Source organism: Anolis carolinensis, chromosome 1, assembly GCF_035594765.1.
Source record: "Anolis carolinensis isolate JA03-04 chromosome 1, rAnoCar3.1.pri, whole genome shotgun sequence".
Taxonomy (NCBI): Eukaryota; Metazoa; Chordata; class Lepidosauria; order Squamata; family Dactyloidae; genus Anolis; species Anolis carolinensis.
In genome coordinates, this window is record NC_085841.1 from 235,180,787 (window position 1) to 235,204,008 (window position 23,222).

At 41.2% G+C, this 23,222-nt stretch overlaps 1 protein-coding gene across 4 annotated transcripts in view; it reads left to right on the forward strand.

The window, feature by feature from the left end:
• The window catches only part of LOC100563124 (calcium-binding protein 2), a 55,969-nt gene extending 33,260 nt beyond the window's left edge, over positions 1 to 22,709 (forward strand). The window contains exons 1-7 of one of the 4 annotated variants that reach the window (XM_062967119.1): positions 3,146 to 3,468; positions 10,343 to 10,510; positions 12,276 to 12,306; positions 13,502 to 13,636; positions 16,988 to 17,097; positions 20,073 to 20,220; positions 21,145 to 22,709. In XM_062967119.1, the coding sequence (XP_062823189.1) occupies positions 3,427 to 3,468; positions 10,343 to 10,510; positions 12,276 to 12,306; positions 13,502 to 13,636; positions 16,988 to 17,097; positions 20,073 to 20,220; positions 21,145 to 21,170 (660 nt within the window). In that variant the 5' untranslated portion in view covers positions 3,146 to 3,426 and the 3' untranslated portion in view covers positions 21,171 to 22,709. Of the gene's footprint in view, positions 1 to 3,145; positions 3,469 to 10,281; positions 10,511 to 10,691; positions 10,811 to 12,275; positions 12,307 to 13,501; positions 13,637 to 16,987; positions 17,098 to 20,072; positions 20,221 to 21,144 lie in introns of those variants that run through there. The other 3 variants (XM_062967124.1, XM_062967130.1, XM_062967113.1) reach the window with 3 other exon arrangements.
• The last annotated feature ends 513 nt before the right edge of the window (positions 22,710 to 23,222 follow it).

Sequence of the window (23,222 nt, forward strand, 5' to 3'; positions counted from 1 at the left end):
CCTCCTAACCCAATAGACTTTCTGGGATGTTTATTCCCAATGGCATGTAATATTATATTCTGCTAGGAATACCTGCTAGACTGGGATTTTTTTGGGGGGGGGCATTATTTTTTTGGGGGGGAGGGTTATTGGAGTGTGTGTTATTTGTTTACCACTTAAGATTTTAAATTTTATTACAGGAAAACAAAGGTTTTTATCAAGCATACTGGTATCTTCTTGTTCTATGTAGTCACTACCTAAGTTTGCTGTTAGAGATAACAATATTTAATAATTAATTTAAGTGTGTAGGGCATGAAATTGATATTTGATATCACTGGATCATCAACATGCAATGTGTTTGGTATATGGTGTCATTTGAATGTTGACATATGTCGTGATATTTAGAATTTGACAGCTGTTTATGTTGGATACCCTTCCACAAACAACCTTGAGGAAAGCAGAATGCAAAGTGGAAGTCCCAGCTCTCTGAAGAATAGTGCAAGGGAAACTGGGCATGTGGCAGCCAAGCAGGGTGGAGTTACTTCCCCTAATCTGGGATTTGTTGTTGTTGTGTGTCTTCAAGTCAATTCTTACTTATGGTGAACCTGTGATTGCGTTTTCTTGGCTAGATTTATTCAGAGGAGGTTTACCATTACTCTCTTCTGTGGCTCAGAGAGTTTGGCTTGCCCAAGATCCCTCATTGGGTTTCCATGTCTAAACAGTGATTCAGATCCTGGTCTTGTAGTCCAACACTCAAACCACTACAATATGCAGGTTCTCTCTGTCAGATTAGGAGAAGCCAATAACATTGTAACCCATAGAATTGTCTAATGTCTTATGCCTAACATCTAAAGGAATATGGTGTGTGACAAAAAAATTGTACACTGCCATTTACAATTTGACATCATGAACTCTATTTCTGTTTTATTGACTGTTCTAAAGCCTTTGACTGTGAATCATAATAATTTGCAGCAAGTTCTTAGTGATATGGGGATACCAAGTCACCTTGTCTGTCTTCTGAGGAATCTGTATAACAACCAAGTAGCAACAGTAAGAACGACCACGGAACAACAGACTGGTTTAAGAATGAGAAAGGAGTATGGCAGGGCTGTATACTCTCACCCTAACTATTCAACTTGTATGCAGAACACATCCTGTGATGTGCAGTGCTTGATATGAACCCAAGGCTGGAGATAAAATTCCTGGAAGGCACATTAACAACCTTAGATATGAAGATGATACCACTTTGATAGCTGAAAGTGAGGAGGAGCTGAGGAGTCTTATAATCAAGGTGAAAGAAGAAAGTGCAAAAGCTGGGTTTCAGTTAAACATCAAGAAAACCAAGATTATGACAACCAGACTGATAACTGGCAAACAGAGGGAGAAAAGATGGAGGCAGTGACAGACTTTGTATTTCTAGGCACGTAGATTACTGCAGACTCAAACTGCAGCCAGGAAATCAGAAGACGTTTCCTTCTTGGGAGGAGAGCAATGGCCAACCTCAATAAAGTAGGAAGTGTAGACACATCACATTGGCAATGAAGGTCCACATAGTTAAAGCAATGGTATTCCCTGTAGTAACCTATGGATGCAAGACCTGGACCATAAGGAAGGCTGAGTGAAGGAAGATAGATGCTTTTGAGGAAAATTCTGAGAGTGCCTTGGACCACAAAAAGATAAACCAGTCCATACTCCAGGAAAGTAATGCCTGACTGCTCACTGGAGGGAAGGATATTAGAGGTAAAGATGAGATATTTTGGCCACATAATGAGAAGACAGGAAAGCTTGGAAAATATCATGATGCTGGGGAAAATGGAAGGAAAAAGGAAGAGAGGCCAACCAAGGCCGAGATGGATGGACGGTATCCTTGAAGTGACTGGCTTGACCTTGAAGGAACTGAGGGTGGCGATGGCTGACAGAAAGCTCTGGCCTGGGCTGGTCCATGAGGTCATGAAGAGTCAGAAGCGACTGAACAAATAAACAACAAAAATTGAAGAGAAAAATATATTTTTGCTATAAGAAACCTTTGTGAATCTACTGCAGATTACTCAGATAGATATCTGCCCCATATACCTTGACCTATCTTTTGCACATTAATGTGTATTCTGAAAACAGTACCATTTGTCTCTCTAGCCTTTGTGTCTCAAACCTCTTAATATTGCAAAAACATCTGGGCTTCTTCCATGGTTCTGCTAAAGAAACTTGCAGGCTCTTTTTTTCCTCAGTTGCCAAGAAAAGCGTGGGCGGGTAAACAAGAGCTTAATCAGTTTGCCTGATCTGAATATAGTTATTCTCAAAACAACCCTTTTGAATCCATAGGCATTTTCATAAATGACAAAAATGGTTTCATTACCCATGTTTGTTTCATAGATTTTTTTTTTCATGTCAGGAGCAACCTGAGTCGCTTCTGGAGTGAGAGAATTGGCCGTCTGCAAGGACGTTGCCCAGGGGATGCCCGGATGTTTTTGATGTTTTACCATCCTTGTGGGAGGCTTCTCTCATGTCCCCACATGGAGCTGGAGCTGATAGAGGGAGCTCATCCGCGCTCTCCCTGGGTGGGATTCGAACTTGGCGGCCTTCAGGTCAGCAAACCAACCTTCAGGTTACAAGCCTTTACCCCCATTACGATCAGAACCTGCCTTGGATTTTCAAATGCTTACCCACCCCCCAAAAATATTGTCCTACATTAACAGCCATGACAAGGAATACGTAAGACATGAAAAGGCATTTCTTACTCCCCCTCTATTATGAGAATGCTCAGTGAGTCTATAAATAAAGGGAATTCTGCCTGCTGGTTCACACGTCTTGCAGGCAGCCAGTAAGTCTGACTGGCACTCTTGTGTCATGCATACTCCCTGCCGGTGCCACTCTGCCATCCTGCGTGCCCAGTAATGCTGGTAGGACTGGCAGCTTCAGAGCTCAGTGGAAGTAGCCACTCCCAGGAACAAAGATTTGAAAAGCTCTTTGATTGTCACAGGAGATTATGGCCTGCTGCTCTTGAAGAGGGAGGGGAGAGTAGATGGATGGCTGGGTGTTGGTGGTCCAGGAGCCCTTCTTGGCTCTTCCTTGAACACCAGGCTCTCAGAGGGGCTTCTGGGTGGGGACAGGACAGAGGTGGGGCTTTCCTTCCTGCAGGGCTGAAACGCTTGGAGGAGGAAGAGCTGCCTTGCCTGCCCCCCATCCTCTGCTTTAGCACCATCTATGATTGAGTTGGGTATAATCCTCAGGATTATGGCTCTGGCCCACGCCCTCCCCCCTCCCCTTGTTCACTTTCCCTTAATATTCTGGAGATATTCAACAATAAAAACCCTGAAAATCCCCAAAGCGTCTAAACCTCCGAGGAAGAGAATCACTGGTTACTATAAAAAAAAGCCCTCTTACTGTCGGCGGCACCAGCTGCCTCCAGCCCCATACTAGGCTCTGCGGGATGGGGGGGCCTTAGCAGACATGGGCAACTGCACCAAAACCCCAGGCAAGCGGCTAACCAAGGTAGGGAAAGGGGGCAGAGGGGGAGGGAGGCCCATTTCATCCCACATCTCCATCTCAGACCACTACCATCCTTTCCTTTCCGCTGTATGGATGATTCTGCCTCTGTCTGTTCTCCTTGTTTCTCCATCCCTGTCCCTTTCTGCCTCTCAGTGGCTAAACCACCTGAAGTCGAGGTGTTATCAAGAAGGATGCTCACTTTGGTGGCTCCTGATACCCAAGCCCCTCTGATGCATACCACTCCCTCATCCACCAGTTGGTTGCTGCTGGGTCAAATAAGGACAACACTCCTGTTCTTTTAATAATTGTGTGGACAAGAGAATGTCAGCAAGTGAAATTCCTGCTACAATTCCTTCTACTTGACAAACACTGAAAGGACGGGAACCCTGTCCCTTAGTTTACCTGGCAGCCTGATCCACCAGCCTCAGGCTCATGAGGCCTGAGATTATTAGGATGGGACCACAAGTGGGTTTTGTAGAACAGCATATGCTGAAAGGCTCCCTCTTTTCTCTCTCTATACTTGGTATAGATCCATTTCCCTTCTCTTGCATCTAAGCAAAAAATGCATATCGCACAATGCCTTTACACTCTTTCTCTTCATGATGTATGAGGGAGCCTCCAGTGGCCTAGGGGATAAAAGCCTCGTGACTTGAAGGTTGGGTTGCTGACCTGAAAGCTGCCATGTTTGAATCACACCCAGGGAGAGTGTGGATGAGCTCCCTCTATCAGCTCCAGCTCCAAGCGGGGACATGAGAGAAGCCTCCCACAAGGATGGTAAAACATCAAAACATCCGGGCATCCCCTGGGCAACGTCCTTGCAGACGGCCAATTCTCTCACTCCAGAAGCAACTCCAGTTGCTCCTGACACGAAGAAAAAAAAAAAAGATGTATGAGCCTTGTAGTTTGATTGGGAAACAAAACATCCAGCCAGGTGGGCATCACGTGTCCCACAGAATGGTAGTCCTATGGGAATTCTGTAGCGCAAGGCGTGGAATTTCTCTCATAGTCCTGTATCAACCTTTCCGTATTGGACAGCAGGATTTGTAAGGGGATGGCTGCTCTTCTGTATATAGTGGTGTGATACAGAAGTCGAGAAATGACATAATTCTGGGTTGCTGTGAGTTTTCGGGGCTGTATGGCCATGTTCCAGAAGCATTCTGGAACATGGCTATACAGCCCAGAAAACCCACAGCAACCCAATGATTCCGGCCATGAAAGCCTTCAACAAGACATAATTCTGTTTATTAGTGCTTGTTTATATGTGTGTACTTGTGTGTATGGAGAGAAAAATCAAGTGAGTTGTGGAGGTAATATATACTATATAGAGATGAAAGGCAAACCATCGTTATCAATGTTGTGTCCTGAGGAAGGAAGTTAAACTCTCATACGTATTAAGTTATGTTTAGTAACTTAAGTACTTCAATAAAATCAAGATGCAAGAGCCCATGAAATGGATGAACAATTGTAACTGGGGGCAGCGAGAGTCTGAATGAGGTCTCCAGCTAGTGATTTCACTACTACATGCCCAACCGCAATGTGAAACTTAAGTAAAAAGACAGGACCTAGGTGCTACAACTAGCATCAATGTGATTTTTGATTGTTCAAAAAATATATTTTTTCACATCATTGTTCTAGAAGTAATCGGTACAATGTACTTGTCATATAGTCTCATCTATAAATCAATGTCACGTGTAAGCCAAGGCAGGTTTTAGGGCAAAAATTAAGGATTTTGATATGACTTGTGGCTAAGTTGAGAGTCATTCTGCAAAGAGGGGAAAGCACCAATGCCACCCCTGGATTCATTTCCCCACCCAGGCATTCAAAAAGGCCAGAAGCGGCACTATGGCTGAGAAAAAAGAGAGGTCAGTGCTTCTTTTAGGTTGTCCTGGGATGAACTAAGATCTTGCCTTTTGCCAGTATACTCAAAGGAGACAATTCCTTTTTTGGTAAGAATTAATATATGTAAATTGACCCAGTGTTAAGTCAACCCAGGTTTTTTGGGTTGATTTTTTCTGATTAAAATGTCTAGACCAGGCGAGGGCAAACTTGGGCCCTCCAGGTGTTTGGCACTTCAACTCCCACAATTCCTAACACCCTACCCGCTGTTAGGAATTGTGGACATTGAAGTCCAAATCACCTGAAGGGCCCAGATTTGCCCATACCTGATCTAGATGTATACATGAGTATATAGGGTAGGTTGTTATGTGGAACTGATGGCTTTGTTCTTCTTATGTGTCTTTACATCATTTTTACGTATGGCAACCCTATTATGGGGTTTTCTTGGTAAGATTTGTTCAGAGGGGGGTTGCCACTGCTTTTCTCTGAGGTTGAAAAAAGGGTATGACTAACCTGATTTCCATGATCAAGTAGGGATTCAAATCCTGGTATCCCAGAGTTCTAGTCTAACACTTAAAACATGATTACACCACGTTAGCTCTTTATAAAATACAATGGTTCTCAACCTTTGGTTCCCAAGAAGTTTTGGCCTTCAACTCCCAAAAATCATAACAGCTGGTAAACTGGCTGGAATTTCTGGGAGTTGTAGGCCAAAACACCTGGAGACCCACATGCTGAAAACCACTGATATAATATTTGTATACATTATGCAGATGTGTATATAGGTTAGGTAAAAGTTTCCCCTTGACTTTAAGTCTAGTCGTGTCCGACCCTGGGGGTTGGTGCTCATCTCCATTTCTAGCCGAAGAGCAAGCATTGTCCACAGACGCCTCCAAGTTCATGTGGCAGGCATGAGTGCATGGAGCGCCGTTACCTTCCTGCCATAGCGGTACCTACTGATTTACTCACATTTGCATGTTTTTGAACTGCTAGGTTGGCAGAAGCTGGGGCTAACAGCGGGAGCTCACCCTGCTCCCCATATTTGAACTGCCGACCTTTCAGTCAGCAAGTTCAGCAGCTCAGAGGTTTAAACTACTGCACCACCAGGGGCCATGATGTCTGTATGCATAATAATAATAATAATAATAATAATAATAATAATAATAATAATAACAACAACAACAACAACAACAACTTTATTTTTGTACCCCACCTCTATCTCCCCAGAGAGATTCGGGGTGGCTTACACATGGGACAAAATGTTCACAAAACATTAAAACAAAACAATCAATTAAAACAAAAACACGGTTAAAATAAACATAGCAAAGCATAACAATCAGATAAAAAAACAATTAAATAAAACATAAGGGAATAAAACAACAGCATTATGATTCGCTCAAACAATACATGATAAAAAAACAATAACCAGAAATACTGAGATGGGCATCTCTCAAGGACACACCATCCGCGTTGGTAAAAGCATGTTCCTTCTGTGACTGTGTTGGGACTGCATTTGTGAGGTGAGCAGGATGGGCTTTAGGATCTATGCCTTTTACAAATATTAGGAAATGTGTATCTGTGAAATATGCGACTCTTTGAACGCTGGAGGCACTCAGGTATGGGTACTAGATTGTCTACGCCTCTCTTCCTGCCACCCTGTCAAGACAAGGATCACGTTTGGTAGAAGAGGGAAGATACTGCAGCATGGTTATGCAAGAAAAGAAATGCCAGCTTATGTATGTGTTAGGTTCATGTCTGTTAAATGCCCATTCATTTCTATATGTTGGTTCTTTTGTGTCTCTCTGTAGAGTTTTCTTACATATCCATAGCTGATTAGAAATCAAAAAACATTGCTGACATAGGATCAGGTGATGCAACTGGCTAGCTTCCTATGGGGTTGGATGAGTTAGCACTCAGTAGAGTAGAAGGTAATCAATATTTACTCAGCTGTAGGGCATATGTATTAGGTTGTATGCTATGCTACAAACCTTGATGCCAGGGTACTGCATGCCTTTATGCCAGTTCTAATTTAGATTAATGGTTTTTAGGTAAAGGTAAAGGTTTTCCTGTGACATTAAGTCTAGTGATGTTCGACTCTGGGAGTTGGTGCTCATCTCCATTTCTAAGCCGAAGAGCCAGCATTGTCCATAGACACTTTCAAGGTCATGGGGCTGGCATGACTGCATGGAGCGTCGTTACCTTCCTGCTGGAAGACCTATTGATCTACTCACATGTGCATGTTTTTGCACTGCTAGATTGGCAGAAGTTGGGGCTAACAGCAGGAGTTGTTAACCCCACTCACTGGATGCGAACCGCAAGTCCAGCAGCTCAGCGGTTTAACCCGTTGTGCCACCAGGGGCTCCCTCTAATTATCTTTACCTGTATAAGAAAAGCCTTTTCCCAATCTGGAGCACTCTAGTTATGTAGGATAATAACTCCCATAGCATCAGCAACACAAAGGGAGCCAGTTCAAGGAAGCCTGGAAAAATCAGGTTGGTGATGGACTAAGAATTTTGTTAAAGAGTTTTCACATGATTACAGTCCTCAGGATTCCTTAGGTTACTTGTATAGGACATTGTCATATCATGGTCTAATGGCTGGTTTCAGCATTGCAATTCTGTTTGCAGTGAAAATGGGAACAAACTAGCATTTTGCTTCTTCCTTTCACGCTGTCCCCTAACAATGCTCTATTAGCACAGAATGCCCTGTCTGTCCACTGCCCACCTCGTAAATTTTTCCTCATGATTTGTGCTTTGCCCTTCTTATACAGCCCCTTTTTTAAACTGGAAGAATTGTGACATTTCAAGATTTGGCTCATTATCAAAACAAATTGCCATTTTATATATTTATTAGTATGTGATTTTGCAATTGCGTAATAACGCGTTTCCAATTTCCTGTGCACACATCCATCTCGCCATACCTCTCATCATAATAAATATAGTTAGCAACAGATTGCAAATCCATATATTATACCAATTAGTTTTTATTGCTAAAACATGATACAGTTATTAGTTATCAGTTTTAAGGTGTTGGGGCTGCAATAGGAAAACTCTGAGGGTTCCAACTGATTACAATGATTGCAAGTTTGAATCTAGCACATCACAATTAAAGATGTGCATCTATATTCACAATGCCATTCTTGTTAATAAGTCAACACTGTTAGAATGTACATGAATACAGCTAGACACACAAAACAAAAACTTTTCCAAAAATATCATTGCAATATATCACACATGAAAGGGAAGCTTATATAACAAGTGAAAAAGCAGAATAGCACCAGGAAAGAATTGCAAAATTATGCAGTTAGACAAAGAATTGAATAAGATATGTGAACATATGATCTTTGTGGGTATATTTGTGTTGCTGTTAAGTATTTATGTTTAATTCTCTATATATTAATTTACTCTTTGTGTGTGTGTGTTGTGTCTCGTCAATTTATTTATTTATTTATTTATTTACAGTATTTATATTCCGCCCTTCTCACCCTGAAGGGGACTCAGGGCGGATCACATTATATACATATAGGGCAAACATTCAATGCCCATATACACATAGAACCGAGACAGAGACAGATGCAGAGGCAATTTAACCTTCTCCTGAGGGGATGTTCGATTCTGGCCACAGGGGAAGTAGCTGCTTCATCATCCACTGTGACGGCACTTCCTCATTCCAACGTCGTAAATTAGTTAAATTTGCCTCCCCACGTTATAAGTGGTACCTTATTTCCTACTTGATAGATGCAACTATCTTTTGGGTTGCTAGGTCAGCAACGAGCAGGGGCTATTTTTTTATTTTTTTATTGACGGGTGCTCACCCTGCCATGGGCTGGCCTCGAACTCATGGCCTCATGGTCAGAGTGATTTATTGCAGCAGGCTGCTCACCAGCCTGCGCCGCAGCCCTGCCTATCTGTCTTGTCAGTGTTGTGGTGGTACCTGAGAATGGCTAAGGAATTCACAGTGCTCATATTTGAATCTGATCTTATCCAACCTGGATAAAACCTCTCAGAATTGAACATGCATCTGAACATAATTTGCAATAGAAATCAAGGATTGCAATATCATATGCATAATGTGCCCTTTAAGAGTGTATATCTGAAGAATGTGCATATTGTAAAAAGGTACACGAGCTTCTTTTTTGGTAGACTATACAAAAACACTGAAACTTGAAAAATGCACACAAAAATGTGTATATTTTGAAAATACATATGGAAACCCACAGTAGTTTTCATGCAACGCTTATAAACTGAAATACATCTCAACTGAAACAAGCTTTGAGGTGAAAATGGAGAGCATCACTAAAAGCAAAGTTGAAAGAACGGCCTATTTTTAATGTGAGGTCAGCTCCTGTGATGGGTCAGGGAGCATGTTTTCTGCCTGGAGAAGAAAATACCCCTTCAAGGGCTTGAACAGACTGCCAAAAATACCAAACATAAATAAATCAGATGGAGGCAGCTGAAAATTCCCCTTCTAGCTTTCAATAATATTACACACTATAGAGAGCTTTTGTATTTAAAAGGTTGATGCTGTCCTTTGATATTTCCAGAAGAGGCCACAAAACCAGCTTTTGGGTGGCATTTGCTGCCACAGAGCTTCACTTCACCCATCCCCTTTTCCAGTGGCATCTCTTTCTTACTGCCAAGTCTTCTACACAGATAAACACACACACGCATGAATGTGTACCAGAAACAGATGAGTGTGGTATGACTTGGCCTTAGCGTCGCTGTCTGTCTGCCTTACAGCACAAGCAAAATGTATCTACTAATTCATCTGGTTTGTTACCAAAGTGCACTGGAGGCTATGTGGGCTTAACTGTTGATTTTCTGTTATCGGAAGTGACATTAAGATAAATTTGGGACTGAGAAAAATGTGAGACTCCTCCCTCCTCCCCCGGGACATTGTTTCCATCTCACACCTCCCATTTCCCTCCTTTATCCTTCCTCCTTTCCATATTCTCCATGGCCAAAATCTCTGCTTCATCAGAATTCCCCAGGAGCTAGGGTTCTGCCTAACCATGCTTAGCTAATTGCAAGCTATGCGACAGGAGAATAAGAAGCCCCCGGAGGCCCCCGGCTCCCCCTCTACCAGCAACGACGTGGATGAAATTATCGATGGCGTGTCATATCCCCCGCTGCAGAATTACTCAGTGCTGCATGGCCTGGTGGGGCCAGCCTGCATCTTCTTGCGCCAGAGCATCGCCGTCACACAGATCGTATGTACTTGCGCTTCTGTCATTGCACCACTTCCATGGCACATCAGGGCATGGTGTGCATTGCTCCCTCTCCTCTTGCCACCTTGGTATGGGCCTTTTCACACAACACAGTTATAGCAGTTTGGTTAAGCTTTAGAGCTGTCTGGCAACTTCATCACGCGGGCTTTTTTACCCATCGTAGGACGCTTCAAGCACAGTTCCTGGATAGAGCCCACCAGATCCCATCAGACAACACACAGCTAATTCTGGCGGGCCTCCATTCACGAGCTGTGCTGGAAACAGAATGAGGAAAGCATGGGGGTAAGCCCAGCGGGGACGCTTCCCCGCATGGGATTGGTAAGGGGGCAATGTGGGGTGATGGGTTCTCACGCTGCCTGCTGGATTTGCCCCACGGATGTCTCCACTTCCTCCCCAGATTCAGGACCTCAATGTGATGAGGTCCTGGGAGAGATCCTAAACCCTACTTCTTCAACTGCAAGTCCCAGGGTTTAGTTGTATTGAACCATTGCAGTTAAAGTGGAATCAGAGCACCATAACTGTCCAGTGTGAAAAAGCCCTTATAAGTGAATGCTGATGTATAGCTGGATGTTTCAGTTTTGAGCCAAGCATTGTTGTTTCCTCCATTAAGTTTAATAATCTTACCTTTAGGAAGGTGTGTTAGCTGACAAAACCCAACCTTTGAGTTACTTTCTGCTGTACATGTAGCTGGCTACTGTAGGTGGAGATGTTCAGTCCAACAATAAGAGTCACTTATTGGTTGATTGATGATTACGGCACTTATATGTGCTGTAGGGTGTACATTTTCATGAGGGTTAGGCATGGAGGTAGAAAAAAAACTGTAAATAAAAAACACCTTTGTTTACCTGAGAGAACATCTCACCAGGAACCTCTAGATCAGTGGTTCTCAACCTGTGGGTCCCCAGGTGTTTTGGCCTACAATTCCCAGAAATCCTAGCTAGTTTTCCAGCTGTTAGGATTTCTGGAAGGCCAAAACATCTGGGGACCCCAGGTTGAGAACCACTGTACTAGATCCTCCAGGGCAGCTTTCATCAGAAGAATGTATTAATAAAAATCCACGAATAATCAAATATACAAATGTTAAACCTGTAAAGGGGAGGGGGAAGGCAATTGTAGTGCTTTAAGTTGACCGTTGGTTCTCAGCTTACAATAATCTCCTGCCAGATGTGCTATTTCTATATTACAAAATGGATGGGGATCCTGGGGCTGAGAGAGTGAATGACATACCCAAGGGGCCTGGTGAACACATGAGAGAGGCAATTTTTCTATTGGGGACCTCCTGATTAGATGCTCACTCTCTTAGCCACTTTGTAACACCAGCATTTGAGTAGCTCAGATGCACACTAAGCTTTTACTCTTAGGAGAACCCTTTGATATCTCTTTGAGGAGTCAGAGGAGCTTTGCTCAAATAACCTGTAGACTAAAATATGGTTGCACTGAACCCAACAGTGATGCAACATGAGGCTAAACTTTTCCGCCAATATATTTCGTAGAAAGTTCTATTGAATTTACTGGGCTTTGCTTCCATGTGAACATAGCTAGAAATCTGGTGCCAAAGAAACAAGGGTTTGTTTTTTTTCCACAGAAAGAATGAACTAGGTGAAGGGGAACATGAATGAAACTATATTTGGGAAATAGCGTGTTACTAGAAGGTCATAACAGAAGTTTATATGCAGAATGGGTGTGGATGGCCAAAGCAGCCAGTATTTGCTTATTTAAGAGATTCCTTCTTTCTTCCGTTCTCCAGGACAGAGAGCTGCGGCCAGAGGAAATTGAGGGTAAGCTGGAAATACTATCATATCTATCTTTTTTTTTAGTTATAAGGGCTGCAATCCTACCTCTTCTACAGTAGCAGGGCTGACCCTACCTTTAGGTGGATTGAAGAGTCCATCTCAGTCAACTAATTTTTGCTGCTATGAAAGCAAATTTGTTGCTATTGTGCTTTCATTTCAAGGAAGCAAGATACTGCTTGGATTTTCTACATCAAGTACCAAGTAACTTGACTCCCCTTTAATATCTTGAGAAACAAACAAACCCAGTTAAAAGGCATTGTGCGTCTATTTTGTTTTTTCCTCTTCTTGATTTTTTTCTGTCAAGAAAAAAGGATTGAGAAAGAACAAAAAACACAAAGGAGTAAAAGAAAAGGCAATGACATCTGGATCCTTGTCCCTTGTAAAATGCTTTATTTGTGGCAAATGATTTCAAAATAAATACTTTGTCTGGAGGCACCCTTTGGGCCATCATGTTCTTGTAGTAACACCCACAGCAACTATTCCACCAGAGCCTCCAATGTGAGTTCAGGTATTAGTAATAGTGAAATGCAAAACCTCCAGTTATCCCAGTTTGGCAAAGGCAGTTCCCATTCATTCTGCCAACGTACTTATTTCTCCTGGTTTTAAAATATCCCAGTTTCTCTCTTCTCCTCTCATTTCTCTGATTTGTCCTAAGCTTACTTCAGTTGCTGCAAATTGATTCGAAATGAATGAATGAACGAATGAATGAAGTTCAGAGATGGTGAGACAGTGAAGAAAAGGCGAGAAGGAATGAGTTCAAAGCACACAAGTATTGTACTTAATTGACTGAATGTGAAAAAAGGCAGAATTTTGCCCTTTCATGTAGACCCAAGCAAGAGCAAATGGCTGCAGCCTCTTCTTGCCTATGTTTTTCTTCTTTAATATCTTTTGTCATCTTAACTACACTGTTTTTATTTGACTACATGTGTCCCAGTTTTCATCTGCGGATGTTGGAGGGTATGGAACGCAACAATTCTGTATAGTAGCTTGCAAAATTGATGTGTAACTCATTCTTGGCCCAGTCTTCTCCTTTGTATTGGTGCTTGTAAGACACATATGAATTATTGGATTCTCAAGGAGATCTACCGTAATTGATCAACAAGTTGAAAAAAGCAGTAACAAGCTCATAAGATGCCGTTTTTTCTTATGTAAGTCTAGTTGAATTCTTTTCTCCTTCCAGAGCTAAAGGAGGCCTTCAAGGAATTTGACAAAGACCGTGATGGCTACATCAGCTACAAGGACCTGGGGGAATGTATGCGCACCATGGGTTACATGCCCACTGAAATGGAGCTCATTGAATTATCTCAGCAGATCAGTAAGTTTCTAGAGTTGCTAAATCAACCCAAATCTAAAGGCACCACTATGGAGTGTTGCCAAGGTGGTGAATTACACAAGTGAATTATCCCATTTTAGCATGTTTCCAGTTGTTTCCAGTGTCAGGTATTGATTGTGCCTGTTCCTCACTCTTGTGCTGGCTGGTGTTTTAACAGTCTTTGACAACACTCTTTTTTAGGACTTCTTGCAATTAATCTTCATTCACACATTGATAGAACACATCCATGAGGGTATTAGTGGTGTTGGCATGCTTCCATGCAAGAGAAGTGGTATATCTAATTTTGATTTTATTCTGAAATTTAAAATAACTGTCCAGGGTGCTGAACCTATTTTGAGGATAAGGTTCTGCACCTTGAAGTTCAGATCAAAGCCTGGGATGAATTCATTGCTCCACTGACATGGAAGCCACCAATCACCACTAAAATACCTTGATCCTGATGGGGAGTATCTCAACTTCAATTTGTTTCATTTGGTGCACTTTTTATTGAGCTTTTTAGCTCAATTCATCCAAATTAGTATCTGATCTTGAGGAAACCCAGCATAACTGTTTTGTTTTTGTTTATTTGTTGTTGTTTTTTTTTTACTAGAGTCATCCCTCCAAGTTTCATGCCAGGGCCTTTTCCGGTCCTATCTAGAAATGGTAGGGATTGAAGCTGCCTGTTGCAGGCAAAGGATCTATTTCCCTACCACTAAGTTAGAACTTGGCTTTGCCTGTTTTCCAAAAGGAGAAAATTTGTTTCATACACACTGCATCAAGTGCTAAACAAGCAAAATAATCAAGCAATAATTTTCCTGGAAACAGAACCTGGATTGGTACTAATGTGTTTCTCATTGCTTTGCAATTAATATAGAAGTAGCATGCAACCTCCGTGTTATTAATGTGCTGCTTTTCATTTTCAAAATTGTATGTACCTTATTTACAAAAATGTACTTCAAAATAGGAAGATGGCCAAAAATCCTTTTAGCAATAATTGAATAACCTAGACATTATATGTAAAAGTAATAATCAAAGGTTACTCAGTATACTGAAAAATTGAAAGCTGTTACAAGTCATTCCATTGTTGTATCATAATAACTCTAGCTGGGACTAGTAATTGGATTTAGAACTATATATTTGTTCAAGCAAACGAGAATGTAAGTCATGAAGAGGGACATTGAGATCTCATGAGTACCCTTTCTGCCAGAGGGCAATTAATTTTAATTTAAGCCGAAATTGACTCAGGAAGCATTTGCTTCAATAGGGTTAGGCAGAAGATCAATTCATATTCATGTCAAGAAATATCATTCACCTTTCCTTCTATGGCTTTTGCACATTATCAGTATCTCAGTGGTATCCATTGGGATGTACAGAGCACAAATGTAACCCTTTCCATGCTATAGAGAACTTTGTATTTCAGGTGAAATCTACATTGTGATAATAAAGAGCTCGGTACCTCTTTGAAGATTAAGCACTGTATTATCAAATTGATATTTAAGAACTACAGTTCATTTGATCAGATTTATGGAATTTTTCCAGACTTTCAGTTATATATGTGGTACACATGGCTGGTGATTGAACTGTAGACAATGTACTCAGAGGAGAATAAATACAGAAAGGGCTGGTAGTGACAATGACATTACTAACAGTGGCCATTAGCAAAGCTTTGGATGATAACTCAAACACCTTTGCAGCAGGTAAGTCAATTAACATACTTAAAGTAATGAGAATCTATTATCTTGATTCAAAACTCAAATGATAGACCAGAAGCTCCTAAAGAATGGCTACACCACCATTTTCTGTTTAATCTCCCCAGATATCATTATATATAAAGAGCAAGGTGATCTTTAACATAGCCATCCTCAAGATTCTTTGACATTCTGATATTCACCAATAACACAAAATGCCATTGAGTCTCACAAGTACACATAGCAACTCTTTCCCCTCCAAACCCCACCAATTAGTCGTAATGCCAAACTAAAATGAAAGAAATGCTGTGGAATCCATATTTTTAATACACTTCCTTATGATCATTTATGCACAATTGTGAAGTCTCATTTTGAGCATTAGAAAAGACTCGTTGTGCTGCTCAACCTAACTTTGATCAGGCTGCCTCCACTTTTGACTTTATCCCACAGGCGGGAGGGAAGGGGGGAGTGGAGGAAAGCAGGGGAAAGCATCCTGATAAGTGGGGACCCATCTTACTTTGGCAAGATCTGTCTTTGGGGATGGCCAGCCATCCCATTACCTTGTAGCTCGCCTCGAGCTGTGAGGAGAGGCGGGTAAGAAAAAAAATTATTATTACAATTATTTCCCTGTCTTTTTCCAGCTTTTCTCCGCTTCTTATCATTTTCTTGAATCGGGAGACAGGAAACACTTGACTCCTGAAAATGGAGCCTTATCTTGTGTTTGCCATCTGGCAAGCCTGATCCCAACTGGCAGCTACCAGAAGTGACTGTGCATCATTGGATGGCCTCTGTAGGACTCCATTTTGCCAGAGTATGAAAACGGAGATAAAATGAGTGAAAGCTAAGGTGTGATAACATCCTTTGCCATATGAAGTTAAGAAATAGTGGCAGCTGGTGGCTTCCTTCTCAGTGGGAAAGTAACTGCTCTGGTTTTAGTCTAGACTTTAAAGTAACTACACCGCATACTGGATCCAATACCCCAAATAGGTTCAGTACTTTAGTGAACTTCTTTAAAGTTCAGACTGAATCCCAAAGCCAATTCACCACCTCACTGACATAGAAACCACCACTAGAAATTCTGTATATTTTAAGGACTTTTAGCATAGTAGGAACAGAAGCAAAGAAACATTGGATGGGAGTCAAAATCCCCTAAACAAACACAGGTCCATCTTCCTAAAGGACACATGAGCATACCACCCATAGACAGAGCCAGACAGTGTACTATCCACAAATGACTTGCACAGAGACCTACAGTTCAGATATCATCCATTGTTTTAAAAAGAAAGAAAACATTCCAAGGGACTTAATTATTCTTTCCTTTGCTAAAAAGCTTTTCAAGGAAAACTCACAGTGGTGCTTTTTCATGTTGTGCATGTAGCATTCTTCCTGCACAGATTGTGTTTACAAAACGGTTGTGTGGATCAGTTATTAGGAGGACATGGCACTTGTGATGTGGTTTTCTTAATGCAACACACATCTTGATGTTCGGCAACTATTGGAGCTTTGTTACAACCACATTCAATCCTTATAAAGAGAGATGGTTGAAGGGAAAGGGATGACAGATGGAAGGACATTCAAGTTGTTGGCCAGGAGATGGCCCATAAATGCTCAGTCAGGTACTATCCAGCCCCCTCCTACCTAAAACAGTCTCTCTCTATACCTACAGCTGGAGGAAAAGTGGATTTTGATGACTTTGTGGAGCTGATGGGTCCCAAGATGCTGGCAGAGACTGCAGACATGATTGGGATGAAAGAACTACGGGATGCCTTCCGTGAGGTGAGAATCACACAACCCATTACCCTGAGGACCTTAGGTGTGTATGTGCAAAGAGTGGAGGAAATTGCTACAACTTTGGCCCTGCCTTTCTATACAAAGATCTTTATACTCAGCTCTCTACTACTAGTAGTATAACGGATTTAATTTAATACAATACAAAGAGCTTTTGAACTTCTCTCCAGCTGTTACTTTGTGTGTGAATGCCAGCAATGGTTGTGCAGGAAAGGCACAGGTATATCTGATTGGAACATGGAAAGAACCTCCTTCATTGCTGCTCCTAGGATCTGGAACCCTTTCATAATGTTAAATTGGCATCTCCAGCTTATGTTTCTGTGGGCAGGTAAAACTCTTTCATTTCAGTAGGCCTTTGAGGACTGATGGCTCAAGGGGAAGGGGCCTTTCATAGTATGCAGTGTTGCCTGTGGTGCATTCCCAAGGAATCTCAAGGTCAGCTTCTGCTACATGTTGACCATAGAATGGCACCAGAGGAGCTAGATATTCCCAGAGAGACCATACTAATCAAATCCATGAATAATTAAATCCCCAAAAGTTAAATCCCTGTGAATGTGCAGGGCTGACTGTATTTGTTATTTTTCTTTTTAACAGTCATACTTTTAATTCTATTGAATGTCTTTCTAGCCTTTCCTTCACTGTCACACCATCTCTGAACTTGTCATGGTCATGGGAAAGATTTGCCCATTATACCAACAGGGACATAGTTGTTGGAGAGGAAAAATAAGGGCTTTGCCATTCAAATAATATTTTGCTCATCAATGATAATTTTTCTTCAGTCCCCAAATGTCTAGCATTGCAGAGAGTGTGATACTGAATAATTCATACTTAGAACTCTTACTTTTTATGTTGTCATACCTTTGGTTATGTTCTTATGTCTGCCCTTTTCTCTTTAGATACTAAAATTTTATTTCTAAATGCTTAAGTTTTAAGTTACTGAAATACTTTAAAAATACGTTTTAGGTTACTGAAACGGAAAACTCCATTTAAGCGAAGCTCTTATTTGGGAGGCAATGTCCTCTTTTCACTACCAATCGGCATTGTTTGTGTGTGCATGTGTCTTTAGGTGGTCTGTCCACTTATGGCAATCCCATTAATTTCACAGGCTTTCTAAGGAATACTCAGAGGTGGTTTAGCCTTCCTCTGAAATATAGCCTACAGCATCTGGGATCTGTTGGTGATATGCCATCCAAATACATATCACTTAGATCCTCTGGGTGGCATTTACTCCAGCCTGCCAGAACTCTACTGGCAACTGTCATCCAGAGGACCTTTTCATCGGCTGCCTCGAGACTGTGAAATGACCTGCTGGAAGAGCTCCAACAGCTAGCAAAGCAGCAGCCAGAATTTAAAACACAACTTAAGAACTATCTCTTACAGCAGGCCTACTCAGTCAATTTTAACTTGTGAATTGTAACCTGCATTTTATCAGTAAATTTTAATCTGCATGTTGTGTGTATATTTGTTATATCTCTTTTAATAGTGTTCTGTTTATTTCATTATTTTAATCATGTTGTACCCGGCTTGAGCCGCGAGGAGAGGCAGGGAATAATTACATCATCATCATCATCATCATCATCATCATCATCATCATCATCATCATCATCATCAGGGTTAACCCTTCTTAACGTCTAAGATCAGATGGGATCAGGTTTCTTTTAGTGTATTTAGGCAACATTTTTCTATATCAATGCCTAGAAAGCTTCACAGCATTCACCTGTTATCATTGCTAATTTCTACTCTGGGGAGTTTTTAGTTTCTGCACTCTACCCACTCCAGATTATAAAAGAGCATATACTAGACACCAAGTTAGAACAACAGTGAAACAACTATTGGCAACAATGCATCAGAAAAAATGATAAAAAGAAATGGTGGTACTGACAAGAATTTGCCTTGACACTATCCAGTTCATAGGGGTCCTGATATTAAGAGAAATGAGTGTATGATGAAATAGAACAGATGGGTAATTGTGTTTTCTGCCCTTGCGACCCATCAGGGGCTGCTTACATGCCAAAAATGCTGTTAAAAAGAAATGGGTACAAGTTTATTTCTGATTTTGAAAAAATTGTTATATCTGATGTCACAGTAAAAGGGGCCCTTCAACCTGTTAAAACCATATATAATTGTTTCTGAAAGCTTTCAGGAGAGGAAATTTGCTTTCCTATAGAAAGCAGTAAGAGGGCAAACTGGGGAGCTGAGAGAGGTTAAGGGCTGCAATAAGATCTTGGAGGACTATGTGCAGCTCTAGGGCCATACTTTTTCCACTCCTGAGCTAGAAGGATACATGTGAAATTTTGAGACTAGCCAGATAATCCACCGTAGGCAAGTTGGAAAACATTGCTCAGGGTCCAATATCCAGGTGGTGTAGTGTAAACCTCTACATGCAAAATTATGTGCTGATTGTGCTGTGGTTATAGGTTGAATGGACACCATTGCACAACCAAGTGAGTATTACTGTCATCTCTACAGGTTGATGCATATTGACATTGTCTACAACTGATAATTGACTTCAGATATTAAGCATTGGACAAAGAGGTCCAACTATGCCTATAAGAGAGCTTATGGATAGGTTTGTAGCTGTTGTCTGTTGATAGCAAAGAGATATTTGAAACAGGAATAGTAAAGCCCATAACTGCAGCAAGGGAAGATTCCAGACTGATAATGAAATTCTTTTAGTGAAATATATATGTGACTGAGGTTCTCAGATTGTTATATTTGCATGAGCATCTTTTTAAAGATGGCAGTGTGTAACTGCTGAAATGTGTGGTGCATGCAAGTCCTGTGATGAATATGGCCTGTAAGTACCAAGCACTTTACTCACTAGTTTTATCAGTTCATCAAAAGAGGAACGAGACAGAATGATATCCCTTGGATTCTGGGAGATGAGGTGGGACTCTATGAATGGCAGACTTTTGAAGCAGTGTACTAGAAGGAGTCATCTTCTTTTCCTTTCCTCTTTCTAGTTTGACACAAATGGCGATGGGCAGATCAGCATCGCTGAGCTACGTGAAGCCATGCGTAAGCTCCTGGGGCAGCAGCTGAACTACCGTGAGGTAGATGAGATCCTCAAAGATGTTGATCTCAATGGGGATGGCCTTGTGGACTTTGAAGGTACAAGAGAAAATAGAAGACTTTCCTTTCTTTTCTGATTTTGTATTTACTACTGAAGGTAAGGTGTGAAGACCAAGATGAAGCACCTGTAAGAGTTCCCAGCAAAAGATCATACAAGGACCATCTACACTGCTACATAATGTGGCATAGTAATCACATTAGCCTGGAGCATCCAAACGACACACCAGGCTAATGTGTTTTGACCTGGAATAAACCTGTTCATCCAGGTTTATTCTGGGTTATAAAAATACCTACAAAAATCCAGATCTTCATGCCTCAATATGGAGGCTGGTTTTTAAAAAAACTTTTGGGGGTCAAACAGGAGAGGGGTGCAGGAAGGGAAGATGATACCCCTGACCACCCATGCGACCGTGCACTGACATAGGTAGGTGTATGGCTACCCCCCAGTCAAAAAGACAGGGTTTTGACTGACGGTGTGGCCATAAAATGCTATGCGAACCAGCATTTTAAATTTCAATTCATGTTGTATTTTTGGCCTTTGTAGAAGGGCTCAGAGAAGAAGATAAAATTTCTGCTGATCCAGTAAGGTAATATATTTTACCATGGTTTCCCCGTGGAACTTTTTTGCCCACACCACAGCAGAGGACTTGGAAGAAACAGTTTCCCCATTCATCTTCCAGTCTCTGTAAAATGACTAATTAATCATTGGTGCAGAACCAGTTTAAAGATTCCTCAATCAGCCTAACTGGCCTATTCCTTTTTGGTTATCTATGACCTCTGAGAAACAAACTTGTGATGTTAAACCTTTTCTGGTTCTAAGTTTCTAAAACAGGATATTGTCTAGACAGAAAATGGCTGGATTGCTATTATCTTCCTCTCATTGCCTCTTTTCGTTAGGAGCAGATGGGATAGGCTTGCTACATTCTACATGTGATGGCAACATTTTTGGACTTCTTTTTGCAGAATTTGTGCGGATGATGTCTCGCTGAGAGCTGCTAATAACAGCCAAGGGAAACGTGCCTTATAGAGCTGAGAGTCTTCAAGCTGCCATACATTCCAGGGTAATGAATCTGATCATCTGGAGCAAGGGCAACATGAAAGAACTTCCCACACATCCTGTGTACCCTGCCAAGAGCCAAACAATCAGTTCAGAAATCCAGAGATCCACAGCAACTTCACAACTTGCAGCAGCATATGACTTGACCCCCAGCCACCACCTAATCTACTGCAGTAGTTGGTCTCTCTAACTTTGGATACCATCATATCTTGACTCTGAATCATTTGCTCTACTGCTGAACTTTCACGTTATGCATACCTTAAGGAGGGAGTAGGGAACAGTGTTAACCAACACTTCATAAAACTGGTTCTGCATACAGTTGTGTTCCAAATATTCCAAATGCCTATTTGTTCTCTCCAAGAGGAAGCTTGTTTTTACCTTTCTCTATATATAGTATCTATGTTTTAAAATGTATTTTGTTTCCCACTGTGGCCTGAGTTGTACTACTACTACTACCACCACCACCACCACCACCACCACCACCACCACCACCACCACCACCACCAGTACCTCATTTCTGGGGCATGATGTCATTACTAGCTAGCCTTCCTATGTCCAATGGAAGTGCAAAAGTGATAGAAAGGGCAGAAAAAATGTGGCCTGGTTCTTGACCTGGATACGATGACAGTTGCTCTTGTCCACTTTAATGACTAAATGGGATTTATGATAACCCAAACATTCATAAGAACTGATGGAAGAAACAGGGATGATCCTGAAATGCTTCTTCGGTGACAGGGCTAAGAATTGGATGCTGCATTCCACTGTTACCAAGACTCACTTTTCTTTTCCTAGGCTCTGCAAAAGTTAGACTGCTTTAAAGACCGTTCTTCAATTACACATGTATAGCACATATTTCACCTATACTTGGGCTCAGAATCCCATATGCTTGCAGTTTTCAAACTGTGCTCTGGAGAATTCTGGGATCCTCTGGAAGTTTATTAGAGGTTCTCCACAATATAAAACCAGTAATGGTTGACTAACTTTCCCCATTATCTATTTAAAATACCCAGACTTACAGAAGTGCTGGGTGAAGTCTAAGTTCATGTATAGCGGTAGGGAGGTCTAACAGGTCTGGCCTAGCATCCTGTACAATATGGGTACAAAATTCAGGAAACTTCTCAGAATTACTTGCAACCCAGAGATATTACCTGAGATGCACACCAACAAGTAAATCAATGAGAACAAGATTGCTTGAATTCAGAACATCCCAGTGCCCTACAGCTGGAAATGGAACACTCTTGGAAATCTGCACTTTTCCACTGAAAATGAAACTGATTATTGTTGTTGCTGTTTTCTCAGTTCCACCTCCTATTGAGAAGGAAAATACATTTCAGGAAAGATAGTGTCCCTTCACCATATTGTTCCTTCATTTGTGCATATCTCCTAAATCGATCTTCTCACAGAACTAATCTGACTGTATCAGAAAGCTTGTTCAAACAAGCTCATTAAACTAGGTTGCACTATGCATTTACTTCATGTCTATCATTATTGACCTGGATACGCATTCTGATGTTATTTTAAATGTCTACCATGAAGTATTTTATGGTTTTCATCTCTGTTAAGTTGGTGAACCTTAGCAACAAATGGATGGTTATACAAAAACATCTCCCTTGCTGTTTCTCTATGAATATGATTCATTCAATTTATCCAGATGTCAAGAAGTATTCTCTATGCAGCTTGCAGGTCAATGAAAATAACCTAAAACGTTAAATATAAAAAAATGCAGTAATTCAAAACAACAAATTAAAACATCAAAATCAGTGATTGCCAAAGAAGTATGTAAAAAAAAAAACTACATAAATGAAAGGATCTTCAACAACATAATATTAAGAAGGTACCAGGTGGGCTGCTCTGGACAAAATATTCTGTAGTTGAGTTGCCACTACTGAGAAGGCCCTCTCCTTAGTAGTCACCCATCACCCAGTTAAGGCATATGAAGCTAAACATTAAAAATGTATTCTCCTGTATGAGAGAAATGGTAATG